General features: G+C 43.5%; 1 protein-coding gene across 1 annotated transcript in view; it reads right to left on the bottom strand.

The window, feature by feature from the left end:
* ADGRD2 (adhesion G protein-coupled receptor D2) overlaps positions 1-14,759 on the bottom strand; it is a 57,605-nt gene that overhangs the window by 3,326 nt on the left and 39,520 nt on the right. Inside the window, exons 9-17 of the mRNA XM_069082805.1 lie at positions 14,540-14,645; positions 11,880-11,935; positions 8,841-8,967; positions 8,018-8,121; positions 7,287-7,389; positions 4,402-4,555; positions 3,196-3,329; positions 2,349-2,464; positions 96-216 (exon numbers count right to left, since the gene is read on the bottom strand). Coding sequence (XP_068938906.1) covers positions 96-216; positions 2,349-2,464; positions 3,196-3,329; positions 4,402-4,555; positions 7,287-7,389; positions 8,018-8,121; positions 8,841-8,967; positions 11,880-11,935; positions 14,540-14,645 — 1,021 coding nt within the window. The remainder of the gene's footprint in view (positions 1-95; positions 217-2,348; positions 2,465-3,195; positions 3,330-4,401; positions 4,556-7,286; positions 7,390-8,017; positions 8,122-8,840; positions 8,968-11,879; positions 11,936-14,539; positions 14,646-14,759) is intronic.

The following is a 14,759-nucleotide window of genomic DNA, read 5'->3' on the forward strand; positions in this document are numbered from 1 at the left end:
GTGTGTGTGTGTGTGTGTGTGTGTGTGTGTGTGTGTGTGTGTGTGTGAAGAGCTCTGGCCTGCTTTTCTTCTGCTGTCCCCTGAGTGGGGGTTACCTGGAAAGAGTTGAGGATGATGGACACATATGCCCATGCCATGCTGAGATGTGCCAGCATGCTGCCCAGCCAAGTCAGGCCCAGAACTGGCAGCAGCACCAACACAGGTTTCACTGTTGCCCTGGAAGAAAAAAGGAGAGAGTCCCATCAGTATAAAAGCCAAGGGTTAGGAGGGTGGGACACACCAGAGAGAGAGAGCTAAGCCCCTGTTCCCTGCACCCTACAAAAAGACCAAGGACGAGGAAGGGTTGCTGGAATCCTTCTGTCTTATCTTCTTCCTGTTCTATAATAATAGTTGTATGATCGTGGGCAACTGGTTTCCCCTTCTCTGCCTCAATTTCTTCATATATAAAAATAGGGGCAGGGGATAGGGAGAAATTGAATTAGAGCCAGGGGCCCTGAATCTGTGGTACACAAACTTAAATTTTTTTAAATAACTGTATTTCAATACAATTTATTTTCTTTGCAATCCTATGTATTTTAGTTTACATACTTAAAGCATTATTTTGAAAAAGGCATAATAAAAACATTATTCTGAGAATGGGCCTCCTCAGGCAGAGGAATGATAAGTAGGAAGGAGGGTGGTCAGGGTTCCCAGGAAGGCTGGTGAAACATCATTCAGAGAAGGGGTCTGTCCAAAGGTTTTGGTTTCCTGACCAAAGGGGGCCAAGACACCAAGAAAGTTAAGAACCCTCGGATGAGATGTTCTCTAAGTTCTCCTCCTGGTACAGCTTAGAATTCATGTTCTAAGGTCATGTCTACCTCTTGGGTTCTCTGTTCAAAGGTTCCTTTAGTTCTGACTTTCTATGTTCCATGGTTCTTTGCCCAGATTCTTAAAGAGGCTTCCATCTCCCTGGATGTTAATACGTGCCCTTCCCTCACTCAGAGCACTCCCTCTCAACCAGGCAGATCCCAAACAAACACTACTTTTTTTTTTACAATGAACAAATGTCTCCTCCCAAGAACCCTTCAGGAACAAACACATTTTGGAAGGAGATTTGGGCCCAGAGACTGCTCCCTCACTTCTCCAGCAGCTCAACAAAGGCAGACTGGCTGCCATGTTCCAACTTTGTCTCACTACCCCTAACCACTGGGTGCCACCTTTCCTACTCCTGAGGGTCACTTTCAACACGTAGTGACATGACACCCTTTCCTCTACCCTTTCCTTTCCATATCATTTTAAGGTTTGTTGAAAAAATAAAACAAACAAAAAATTATTGAGAAAGAAGTAGTGAAAGGAATGGTGTGACCATTTCAAGATGGGGAAACTGAGATTCAGAAAGACTAAGAAACCTACAAAGGATTATATGGGGAAACATAAGAACAGCTAGCATCTACCTAGTGCTTACTATGTACCGGCACTATGTTAAGTGCTTTACAATTGTTATCTCATTTGAACCTTATAATAAACTTGGGAGGTAGGTACAACTACCATCCTCATTGTACAGATGAGGAAACTGAGGGTCACACAGCTAGTATTTGGGGTTAGATTTGAACGCAGGTCTCCTTGAGTCCAGGCCTGGCATTGTGCCACCTAGCTGGGAGCTCTTTCTCCTCTACCTTACCACTTTAGGTCTCAACTTCTGAGAAGTTCTCAGCTTGGGCCTCCTACTCCAGACTACTAAATCCTCAGGGCAAAGAATAGGGATGTCTCTCCTTGTCCGCTTCCTGAACGGGGCAAGACATGGGACTGGTACATCATATACTCCTGCCCACAGATACACTCAGATATCCTTAGGGTCACAGACTTAGAGCTGGTCTTCTAGTTCCCCTTATTTTGTGATGATCCCCCTTCCCTCTCTCCCCAGAGAGGGAAAGTAACTTGTTCAAAGTCACACAGGGGTTACGTAGAAAGCTGGGACTCAGACCCAAGCCTTCTGATTCCAATTCAATGCATTTTCCACTAATAATAGTAACTGGCATTACCATAGTATTTAAATATCTGCAAAGCACGTGGCATACATACATGGCTCATTCACAACAATACTCTGAGGAGTGCAGATATCACTGCCTCCATTTTTTTTTTCAGTTCAGGAAACAAGCTCAGAGACATTGTTGCTTGACTATGGTCACATGGCTAGGGTTGGAGGTGGTCCTAACATCCAATCAACCATGTCATAATGGCGGCCCATAGAGTCTAGGTTGGATGTGCCAACTAAGCTGGGCATATTCCCCCATCAGACTCAGGTCGTCAGTGAAAATTTGTCTTTGGTGACCAGCCCTCAAAGGTGGTCCCAGTGGCTGGCCCCTCACCATATCTGGACTCCAATCTGCCTCTCCAGGCTATACTGGGGGCTCAGCATTCTGGAACGTCGCCGGGCACTGGACACAGTGACTATCACCACTCGGAACAGTATGAAGGTATTCACCTGTGGATCAGGTGCAGAATGGTCATGTTCTACTCCCATTTGCTCCACATTTATTCTCACTATCCCTCCTGGGTCCTTCTCTTAGCTTTCTCCCTTAGCACCTTGCTTTCTGCTTCTTCCCCTTTCCTTTCCCATCAAGAACTACTAATTATCAGGCCCTCCAAAATGCAATACCTTAGACCAAGGGTGAGGAACCTGGGCTCTCTAGATCCACAAGGCCGCCCAAACTTTGTGAAGTTTGGATTCAGTCAAAGGACCACACTTGAGGACCTAGAGGGCCACATGCGACCTGGAGGCCCAGATTCTCCACCCCTGCCTGAGATCTTCAGACCTTACCCCCAGGTAACCCCCCCCCTCCAAATAACAGCCCTGTCCATCTCCCTTTCCCTGAGCTCTTTTCTCTATCTTTATCTACCATAACAACCCATCAGCCTCCTGAGGACCTTCAATTTTCCTGGCCCTAATCTAGTGCTCCTAAAAATCTATCCCTGTCTCTATGCCCTCAGGGTCTCTTCTTTTCCTGTTCTTCTCTAAGCTTCATCTCTGGTCTCTCAGATGCCCACCTTTCATCTTAGCCCCCTAAACTCACTTCCTGTACCCACAGGATCCACCATTCTCTTGGACTCCTTGGAACCTTCTCATTCAAGGCTCACTGAATATTACCTTTCTGTCCAAGCCCAACTTTCAGAGCCACTCCTTCAGGCCTTCCCTTGTCCCTGCCCTTCACTTACAGTTAATACAAAGAGGACAGGTCCTGCAAAGGCCCAGATGACCCCCTTCCGCAAGCTGAGCCAGCAGTGATGATCAGCCATGTAGCCATCAAAGGAGGAAGCCAGAGTGACACCTACAATGACCACTGGGAGACCTGTAAGAGGGAAAGTATGGTGGGTGAAAGAGGAAGTGACTGAAGAAACAATGGTGAGGCTTGCCAAACATATTGATTTATTAAGCTATTCATGCTGTTACCTGACAAATCAGGACCAGACCCCTTCCTCAGCTTAGGGCTGGACCCTCAATACAAGGGGAGATAGACTTTTATACATTAAAAACAATCAAATAAAGCCACTTAACTAATCAGATTACATTAGGTAATCTGATTTCTAATTAGATGAAAGATTAGGGACTTTCTAAGTTGAAAGGGGAAGAGCAAACAGGTGTAATTCACTAAATTCAAAAAAAGAGGTGCCCCACTCCCCCAAGTGTCTATAAACAATCAAAGGGGCATAGAAATAATAACTGATGGATCAATGTTGGGCCAGTTTTCAGATAAGACATATGGGTTGCTTGAGATGTACAATTGTGAGAACACTCCTTGCCACAGTCTTTGGATCTGACTGGGTTTCTGGTCAGCATAACCTAGGTCCTTAGTTAAGGGTCTCAAACAGCAGGTAGAGGTGGTCCAGCTTCCCAGCCATCCAAAGCTATGTTCAAACAGTATAATACAATAAGGTTTTCTCCTAATTCCCATAATTGAATAAAGTTTTCTCAAAGGATAGAATTGGACTAGACCCATAACTAAATAGAAAGGGGACTGAGCTAGCTTCAGAATTGAGGCTCAGGATGGAGTCAAGATTGGAGGCAGTATGGAGTAGTGGCTAGAGCCCTGGGTTCCTAGTTGGAGGTGGATCATAGGATTTAGAATTCAAAGAGACTTTAGAGATCTTCTAGTCCAATTACCTTATTTGACCAGAAAGAAAAGACGTTGTAATTCCTCCAAGACAACACAGACTACAACAGTAGTCTGGGATTTGAACCCAGATATTTTGACTCCAAATTCAGCACTCCTTCCATAACATTTTGGTCCAAATATAGGCCTCCCTCCCACTTAGGCTGCATCCCTAAGACACCATTGTTTGAAGAGGTAATGTAGTCTAGTCATCTCCTTACCTCCCTCCCACCTCCCTGACTTTAGGGGCCTCCTGGAGCTCAGTCCTTACCCCAGCCTATCATGTAGTAAAATTTCATCCTTCGGTCCTCACTCCTATTGACAGCTACGACCTTACTCCATAGCAGGAGGCCCTCGACCAGCATCCAGGTGAAGGAAGCCATGAAGAAGAGGTGCAAGAAGGCTGTCAGCACCATGCACACTACCTGGGACCAGGAAGGGCAAATATAAGGAGCAGTGTGTAATCTCCCACATCTTGGGCTACCTCAGACCTTGAAATCCCTTCCACCTCACTCATGGGACTCAAGTCAGAAGATCCTTGTCAGAGTCTGAGGTTGACTCTTACTAATGGAGTCACCTTGAGTAAAGTCATTCCCCATCTCTGAGTCTCAGTTTCCTGATCCATAAAATGGGGACAACAGAGAGCTTTCTACTTTCCAAGGCTATTGTGAAAGGAAAACACCTTCTAAACTGTAAAAATGCTAAAGAAATGTTAGCTGAATGCCATCATTCCATGACTGAAAGAACGACCAGTGGTGTGACATATGGAGAGACTACTGGATATGGGAGACACCTGGGTGCAAGGCTTGGTCCTGTCATTTATTAGCAGGGTGACATTGGGAAAGTCACTTTGTGTTTCTGAGATTCAATTACATTAATATGATGGAGGTGATAAATACCATCTACCTTGAAGGGCAGTTGTGAGGACCACAGGAGATCACGTATGTGCAGCATTTTGTAAACCTTCAGGTGGTAGGTGGCTATCAGTCAGAATTGCTGTTAGAGTCAGCAGCAGCATCAGAAGGGTGGTTCACATAGAAGGCACTTAATCAAGGTTTATTAATTGATTGATTGATTTACCAGAATGAGTGATACAATGAAACTCAGGAGATCTTGGTTTTTGTCTCGACTGCCACTAATTCTGGGTGACCCTGGGTAAATTACTTTCTATCTCTGAGTTTCATTCAGTGTCCTCACCTGTAAAATGGGGATATATTTTGCCCTTTTTCTCCAGTGGGGTTTTGGAGGTTTGGGTAAGATATTTCATGGGAAATTGTTTCCAAAAGTACATAGGGAATAACATGGTTTGGGTTTGGGGAGTGAGTGAAGTGTGTGAGGAGGAAGCAGGACAGAGCTCACCAGCTTTACTCAGGTCTTTTCAGTCTTGAACACTACTTGGCTTATGAAGTAACCAGGGGCAATTAGGAGAGTTGAAAAGAATCCCCAATTTCACTTCTTTGTATATTTGTTTTTTGTTGTTGTTGTTGTTGTTTTTGGAAGGGGGAAGGTTGGCCAATTGGGGTTAAGTGACTTGCCCAAGGTCACGTGGCTAGTTAAGTGTTAAGTGTCTGAGGTTGTATTTGAACTCAGGTTCTCCTGACTCTAGGGCTGGTGGTCTATTCACTGCACCACCTAGCTGCCCCTCTTTGCACATTACATAAGTGGAATTGCCGGGATTATCTGGAGATCCAAGCCAGCAACCCAAAGGCATAATAGAAATTTAAAGGAATTTGGGAGCTATAATTTAGATCACCTGATTTTAGATTGAGTAAATATGAATGAGTAGCATTGGAAGAGATAGTTCAAAGGACGAACTAAAAATGTCTAGGTTTCTCTACCAACTTGTCAGGGACTTGAAATCAGGAAGTTAAAAATCCTCAGTGACAGGTTAAGTAAAGAAAGCAATGCATAATGACTGGAGGCCAATAGATGGCAGGAGAAAGCAGAGAAGTTGAGAGCAGCATATGATGACATAACCAGAGAGAGAGCCTGTAGTATTAGAGGTATGAGTTAATAATAATAGCTAATATGTATATAGTAGAAATGTATGGCTGTGAGAGTTGGACAATAAAGGAAAGCTGGGAGCCATAGAATTGATGCTTTCAAATTATGGTGCTGGAGAATATGTTTGGAATCCCTTAGATAGCAAGGAGATAAAATCAGTCAATACTTAAAAATTAATTAATTAATAGTCTGAAATTAATTCAGGCTATTCACTGGAAGGGCAAAAAATGAAGCTGAAGCTGAAATACCTTGGTCACATAATGAGAAGATGAGACTCATTGGAAAAGACCCTGATGTTGGGAAAGATTGAAGGCAAAAAGAAAAGGGGATGGCAGAGGTTGAGATGGTGAGAGAGCATCATGGAAACAATGAACGTGAGCTTGGACAGATTTCAAGAGATGATGAAGGATAGAAGGACTTAGCCTGCTGTGGTCCATGGGGTCACAAAGAGTCAGACACAACCAAACAACATAAAATACAGCACTTACTAAGTGCTTTTTACAAATATTATCTCATTTGATCCTCCCAATAACTCTATAAGGTAGGTGCTATTATTACCCAATTTACAGTTGAGGAAACTGGGCAAACAGAGATTTAAGTGACTTGGCTTGGTCACATAGCCAGTAAGTGTCTGAAGACAGAGTTGAACTCAGGTCTTCCTAACTTGAGACCCAACACTCTATCCACTGCACCACCTGGCTGTCTGGGGGTACATGTGCAATTTCTTTGGATGTACCCTGTTGTTTATGTAGCCTCTCCCAATGGTAACTCATGGGACAGTGTACCCCTGTGTGTCTGGGGGAATCTTTGTCATTTATTTTGTTATGCTATCTGATTAAATGTCTTTGCTTTGAACTAATGTTTACACTCTGATTAGCCTGGTAAGATAAAACACATAGGTGGGGCTTCATGACCTTTGATTTTGAATGGATTGTAAATTATAAGATGCAAAACTGTTCTGGGCTTCCAGAATTCTATCTATAGGATGGGAATACTCATTATGTTCCTTCTTCTCTCTTAAGGAGGTAATGAGGATGGAGGGGTGAGAAAGAGAGGTTGTGCTGTTGTAGACCTAGTGCCTTCTCTGTCTAGGCAGGAACCATGTTCCATGTTCTGTCTCATACACACGTCTCCAGGGTCAGGACTGCCCACCTTCTTGGCTTTTGCCCATTCACTGAACATGAGGAGGGCTTCGGCAGCTGCTAGAGCAAGGATAAGGTTCTTGTGAACGGTGGTCCTCTCAGACTGTGGGAGCCTGGGAGAGACAGATAGAGGAAAAGAGGAGGGGGAGAAGGAAAGGAGGAGGAGGGAAGAATGTGAGAAGGGAGGAGAGGAGGAGATGAAGAGGCAAAAAGGGAAGAGATGATGAAGAAAGGGGGACAAGGAGGACAAAGGGATGAGTAAGAGGAAAAGGTGAGAAAGAAGGGTGAGTGGAAGGGGGGAGGAGAAATGAGGATGAAGAAAAGGAAGAGAAGGTGTAGAGGAAGATAAATGGGTAAAGACAGAAGAGACGAGGCAAAGGAATGTGGGATGAAGAGAGAAGAAATGAGGAGGAGGTAGAAGGGGAAGTGGAGGAGAGGGAAAAGGGTGACAAAGGAAAGAAGAAGGAAGAATAAGCTGAAATAGGAACTTTCCTTCCCAAACCTTATCCTAGTACAAAGTTCCCGTGTGCTCTCCCCGCCTCTAGCTGGAATAGAGGTTGGAGTTCTGTTCAGGAAGGACAGCTAGGCAGGAGGGCCAAGGTTGGAGGGAGCATCTGAGCTTGTCCTTCCCTGAAGACGTCTGAGGATGGGATCCCATGAACCCCGGAGGGCCTTCTCAGGTGCAGTGCAGTCGGGGGCAGAACATCTGCAGGGTTCATCAGGTATACGAGGACTCCTTACCCGACAGCCAGGAAAAGGATGAAGGTGGTGATGAGGGCACAAAAGGACACACCACAGCCAATGAAAGAGAGTGTCTTCAAGACAGACTCCTCCTCTGAGCTCCTCTGTTTGGAAAAATGAACACGGCAAAAGCACACAGAGATTGGGGGTTGTGGAGCCTTCTTCCACCCTTTCTTTCTGCCATGTCAGGATGACTACTTAGGGTAAGTCACTTTTGCATCTGGACCTCAGTTTCCCCTTCTTTAAAGCAGGGAGGTTAGACTAGATAATATTTAAATTCTCATATAGCCCTGACATTGTATGTTCTGAGGACCTTCCCAGCTCTGACAATCTGCATTCTCATGTGTCTTCCAACTGTAACATTGCCCTCCCTCATGTCCTTCCCCCACTGCCCTCTCTCCCTCTGCCCGCCCTCCCCCCCCAATCTTGGCCCAATCAGGACTCTGATGATTGCGACTGGATTATTATTAATGACAATAACAATATTAGCAGCGTGCATTTCCATAGCACTTCAAGGTTAGCAAATGCTTTGTGTAGTATCTAATTTGATCCTCACAACAACCCTGGGAGACAGGTCTTATTATTCTCCTACTCTCCTAACTTAGAGATGAGAAGACTGAAGTCCAGACTGGGGAAGTGACTTGCCCAGGATCACATAGCTAGTAAATATCTCTCTGAGGCAGGATTTGAATTCAGGTCTTCCTGATTTAGTCCAACTCTCAAGCCATTGTGTCACTCCACTATTTCCAGGACTGACCGAACCCCTTAACTCCACCACTAGGCACAATTCCCGGTTACCCTTCTCTCCCTTTTCTTGACCCACCTGAACATCATACACCTGTAAGAGGATGGCAAAGTTGGTGCTGTGGTTGCAAAAACAGGAGGTGTAATCTTGGTGCTGAGCAATCACTGAACATCCTTGGCTGGACCAGGAGCCTCCAGCCTCAGGGCTAGGATAGGAAGAAAACAAAGAGGGACTTTCATTAGAATGAGCTCACACTATCCTGAACCCTGTGTCCCTATTTCTTTAAAAGAAAAAACAAAAAGAAAATCCAGAAAGTCAGGGAAACATAAATATGAAACCCCAACAGGTATGTATGGAGTAGAGGAAGGCCTAGGTTTTTAAAGGGGTGGAGGGAGGCAGAAGGATTGCCAAGCTTTCACAAAGGGCTGGGCACTCTGGGGGTCCAACACTCATGCAGTGAGTTCGCAGGAGTCTCTCTGGATCTGCCCATGAAGTTCAGAGTAATAGGAGGTGAGAATGATTAGTCAAATCAAACAAGATGGAGGTGATGTGAGGAGTGATAAAAGTCAGGTCCTGTATTGGGGTTCCCAAACTAAACAGAGTAAGTGTGGAGTGGTGAAGGTATGACCAGACAAGAGTTAGTATGAACAATTTCTGGGGGTTTTGGAGTCTAGAAGTTCCTTGTGGGTGTCAATGGATGTCATTGGAGTGGCTTCATTAAGAGGGATTTCATGTTCAGCACTTGGGTTGTGACAGTCCTGTCCTCTCCAACCTGGGCAGACCCCATTGGGAATAACACGTTCTGGGCCCCACATTTCAGAAGGGACACTGACAACCTAGCACAAGCAACAGACAGTGACCAGGATGGTGAGAGGATCGGAGAGCCAGGGCTGTTGTGGGGGCAGCTCCTGTTACATTTTCAGTGTGAGCATTTACACCTTGGACATTCACAAAGGCTATAAATCAGGGCTTCATTTATTGTTTGTTGATTATCTAGATTTAAGAAAGTAATGGAGAAATAATGATGAATAGGCTGATGAAATCAAAAAAGTATGTCAAGCTGATTGGTAAGCATTTTTCTAGCACTCCCTTGCTGGAAATAGGGCTATTATCTTAGATTCTGGTTTAAGAAACCAGTGATATTTAATCTGGGAGGAAGAGAAGACTTAGAAGGATATTCTAGCTCTCTTCAGGCATGTGAAGGTTTATCCTGTGGGAGAACAACTGATCTCATTCTGATTGATCCCAGAGGGCAGAGCTGGAATAGACTGCTGAATAGACTGGCGCAGGGATGGGGAACCTGTGCTGGTGGATATTACTGTGGACCAAATCTGGGCTTGATTTAAGAATAAATATAACAGTAAGTAGGGGCTGCCCTGCTTTTAGGAGGTAGAGGCTGAAGCTTTCCAGGAGCAGGCTAGATGCCCTTCATTTATTTATTTGCTTGTTTGTGTATTTAAGGATGTATAGGGAATTCTTGTTCAGATATTTGTTGGACTTAAATTTGTGATTCTGTGAAGTAGGCCAAGTTCAGACTTCATTAGCGTTATCTCCTTTCCTCATTGGCCAGAGGGGGTCACTGTAGCATTGCTAATAACATGATTTTCAGCTGTGTCACTTTAGTTGTGCAGAGAATCACTAAATTTTGGAAGGGACCCTCAGAGATCATCCATGACCAAAATTAAGAGAGGTTAAGGGACTTATCCACAGTCACACAGCTAGTGCATGTGAGAACTGGGATTGGAAAGCATGTCTTTCCCTGTACCATGCTGCCCTGAAAACCTCAAAACTACCCTGGGAAGTAGGTGGGGCAGAAACCATTACCTCCATCTTGCAAATGGGAAGGGCAAAGCTCACCAAGTGGGAATGGCTCCCCTCAGGTCACATAGTTAGTGAAGGAGTCACAACTCTTAACTCTAAGTTAAGTCCAGGTTGGCTTTTTGGTTTTTCTACTACACTGAGCACTATTGAAAGTCAACTGTCCTAGGTCTGGATAAACATAGGAGAAAATCAAAAGACTGAAAAGGAAGGGTCCAGTCACACATTCAGGAACCCTGGTGTACTTAAGAATCTCCTTACTTTCCTCGTATGCCTTTCCTTGTCAGAACAAGCCTCACCTTGAGTAGAATCAATGATTTCAAAGCTTTAAGGGGCAGTAGACATCGTGAATGAATGAATGGATGGATGGATGGATGGATGGATGGATGGATAGATAAATGAATAAATGGATGAATGAATGGTAAAGGAATAAATGGATAGATGGATGAATGAATGAAAAAGCATTTGAACACTTACCCTGGGTAAAGCACTAAGCTAAGCTCTGGGGACACAAATAGAAAAGGCAGTCTGCTCTCAAGGAGCTCACATTCTAATATGTGAGGGAAACAATGAATGAAGACAGTTCAAATAAATTCTGACTAAAAATATTAAATCTGATTTCTTCAGCACTTTAAGGTTTACAGAATACTTTCCTCATAATAACCTAGTTAGTGCTAGTATTTTTATACCCATTTTACAGATGCTCAGAGTGTTTCAGTGACTTGCCTCAGTTTGCCTATGGTACGACAGACAGAATGTGGGATTTGGAATCAGAGGAGCTGAGTTCTAATATAGCTGCTACCACTTGTTACCCGTGGGCTCTTAGACAATTCTTTTAACATCATATAATCCAAGGACTCTTAATCTGAAACTTGTAAACTTGGAACTTTTAATGTTTGGTTAACTGATGTGATCCTATGTATTTTATTTTATATATTTAAAAACATTATTCTGAGAAGGCACCCATAGGTATCTATGACATACAAAAAAGGTTATGAACCTCTGATCTATCCTTGCTTCCTTATTTTAACAGATGAGGAAACTGAGACCCTGAAAGATTAAGTGATTGTGCCCAAGGTCACATCAGTGTTAAGAACCAGGAGCAGGATTCACAGCCAAGGCCTTGAACTCCAGATCCAGTGGGATTTCCCTTCCCCTTCCTTCTCCCATCCCCTCCTACCCCCAAGTGAAAGATTCTATCCCCTTTCACTTGCCCTCTCCCATCCTCCCCAGGAAATCCTGGCCTGAGCAGACTATAGCTAGCCTGGCTTCCTTCTCCTGAACCAAGGGCTGCCTCACCTGCTGCTGAAATTCCAGAAGGCACAGATAGGCTCCACGAGTTTATCTGAAAATCCCTGCAAGGAAAGAAAAGGCAAGAAAGGAAGGGTAGAGACAGCTCACTTCCCTCCCAATCCATCACCAAGCATTTGTTAAGCACTAGGTACCGTGCTGGGTGCCAATGGTACACAGACCCTGCCCTCAGAGAGCTTGCAGTCTATAGCAGTATACAGCATGTAGATGTATAACTATATGTAAAAATATGAAATAAATACAAGTTAATTTCTTGGATGAGGCACTGGGAACTTGGGGGATTTGAAAAGACTGGATGTAGAAGGTGATACTGGGGCTGAGTTCTGAAGGCAATGAAGGCTTCTGAAAGGGCAGATGTGAGGGATAATCCGTGTGAGGCATGGAGATGGGAGATGGACACTCACATGTGAGGAGAAACAAGAAAGTCAATTTGACTGAAATGTAGAGTGAGGGAAGGGTAGTAATGTCTAACAAGTAGTGTCTAATAATAAAGTCTACTAAGGTAGGTTGAAGTCTCGTGATGAAGGGGCTTTAAATAACAAAGAAGTCTGCATGGGATCCTTAGAGGAAAGAGGGAGCCACTGAAAGTCCTAGTGGTAGCTATCTCCATTTATAGAACAAAAGAGCAGGCTCAAGAGTAATGGATGCCCAGGGATGGAGGAAAGGGTCAGGGACCCAGAAGGGGAATTAGGGCTTTAAGTGCCTAAACGCTACATGGCTCTTAGTGTTTAAGGAGGGAGAACAGTTTGAATTTCAAATAAAATTCAGACTAAAAATAATAATTGCCATTTCTTAACTCTTTGAGCTTTACAGAGGGCTTTCCTCAAAATAACCCTGTAAGGCAGGTAATACTGGTATTATTATCCTCATTTTACAGATGAGGAAACTGAGGCACAGAGTGCTTAAGTGACTTGCATGAGATTGAAAATGATGCAGTAGAATGCTGGATGTGGAGTCAAAGGAGCTAAGTTCAAATCCTGGCTTCCCTACTTACTGCCTATATGATATTAGGTAAGTTATTTAACCTCTTGGTCTCAGTTTCTTCATCTATGAAAAAATAAACTAGAGAATCTGAGATCCCTTCTAGATCTAAAAAGATGATCCTGTGATCTAACATCAGAGTCATTAACTTGAACTTAAGTCTTCTGACTCTAGGTCCAGGCTCTTAACTACCACAACATACTGCCTCTCCAAAAGTTGTTCAAATTTTGATGTGGTTCTTGAAGATTTATGAAGCCCTTTTCCCACAACAACCCAGTGAGACAGGTAGTGTACAAATTATTACCCTTATTTTAAGGACCTCAGAAACCTAAGGTTGACTTTCCCAAAATCACACAGATAGTATTAGTATATGCTGTGTGTGACTCAATTTTATTTTAAATTCCAAATTATCTCCCCTCCCATTCCCCAACCCATTGAGAAGGCCAAAAAAACAAAACCCGTTACAAATACGTGTAGTCGTGCAAAACGAATTCCCACATTAGCCATGCTCCCCTCCCCCACAAAAATAAGTGAAGGTAAAAGAAAACAAAGAAAGAAGAAAATATGCTTCAGTCGATGCCCTGAGTCCATAATTTCTCTATCTGGAGGTAGATAGTATATTTCATGAAGAGTCCTTTGAAATTGTGACTGATCATTGTGTTGATTAGAGTTACTAAGTCTTTCAAAGTTGATTTCCTTCACAATATTGCTGTTACTGTATGAATTGTTCTCCTGGTTCTGCTCACTTCACTTTGCATCAGTTCATACAAATCTTCCCAGGTTTTTCTGAACCTATCCTCTTCACCATTTCTTACAGTACCATAATATCTCAGCAAATTCATATGCCATTAACAGCATCAATTCATACAAATCTTCCCAGGTTTTTCTGAAATCATCCCTTTCATCATGACTTAAAGTACAATAGTATTCCATCACATTTATTTATTTATTCATTCATTCATTTATTTATTTAGGTTTTTGGAGGGCAATTGGGATTAAGTGACTTGTCCAAAGTCACACAGCTAGTGTGTTAAGTGTCTGAGGCCAGATTTGAACTCAGGTCCTCCTGACTCCAGGGCCAGTGCTCTATTCACTGCACCACTTAGCTGCCCTCCATCACATTTATATACCACAACTTATTCAGTCGTTCCCCTATTGATGGGCATCCCTTTAGTTTTCAATTCTTTACCACCACAAAAAGAGGTGTTATGGACATTTTTGTTTCTGTGGATTATTTTCTTCTTTCTTTGATCTCTTGATAACAAATCACTTAACCTTCAAATGCCTCCATGTAATTAGGCAAGACTGTAAGCTGAAGAGCATGTACTGCTCTGCATTGGTATGGGAAGGTTCATAAGATGATCCATGTAGAGCTTGGAGGGCATGTGTTAAAGGAAGGACCTGAATCTAGGTATTCCTGAAACCAAGGCTGGCTTTCTATCCCCTAAACTAATATTTATTCAATAGTTCTATGTTTCCTGCTATTTATCTATAAAAACATATAAATGAAGCATTTCTCTGCTTCTGTCCAAGAGTTTCTCTGAGTCTCAAAATTTTTACTAGTGGAATGAATGGAGGAGGAAGGGGAATGTATCTTCTGAGGTTGAGGACTGTGTGATCTGTCTCTAACAGATCTGTCACCATGGATGCCACCCACTCTACCTCACCTGGGTCTGGTGCAGAAGACGGTAATGCACAGCTGTGCTGACCTCCTGGAGGTTGATCAGAACTGTGGATGAGATGATGGCTGACCCCACCTGGGTTCTTACACACCTAGGAACATTGGGGAATGTGTCAAAATGGAAAGAGCCTTTTCTGAGAGGAAAGAGCCCCAAGCCTGCTAGGTGACCTAGCTCTAGTCACTTCCCAGCTTGGGCACCTATTTTC

This window comes from Petaurus breviceps, unplaced genomic scaffold (assembly GCF_028583685.1).
Source record: "Petaurus breviceps papuanus isolate PSGF00001 unplaced genomic scaffold, PetGlider_PUasm1.0 171, whole genome shotgun sequence".
Lineage (NCBI taxonomy): Eukaryota > Metazoa > Chordata > Mammalia > Diprotodontia > Petauridae > Petaurus > Petaurus breviceps.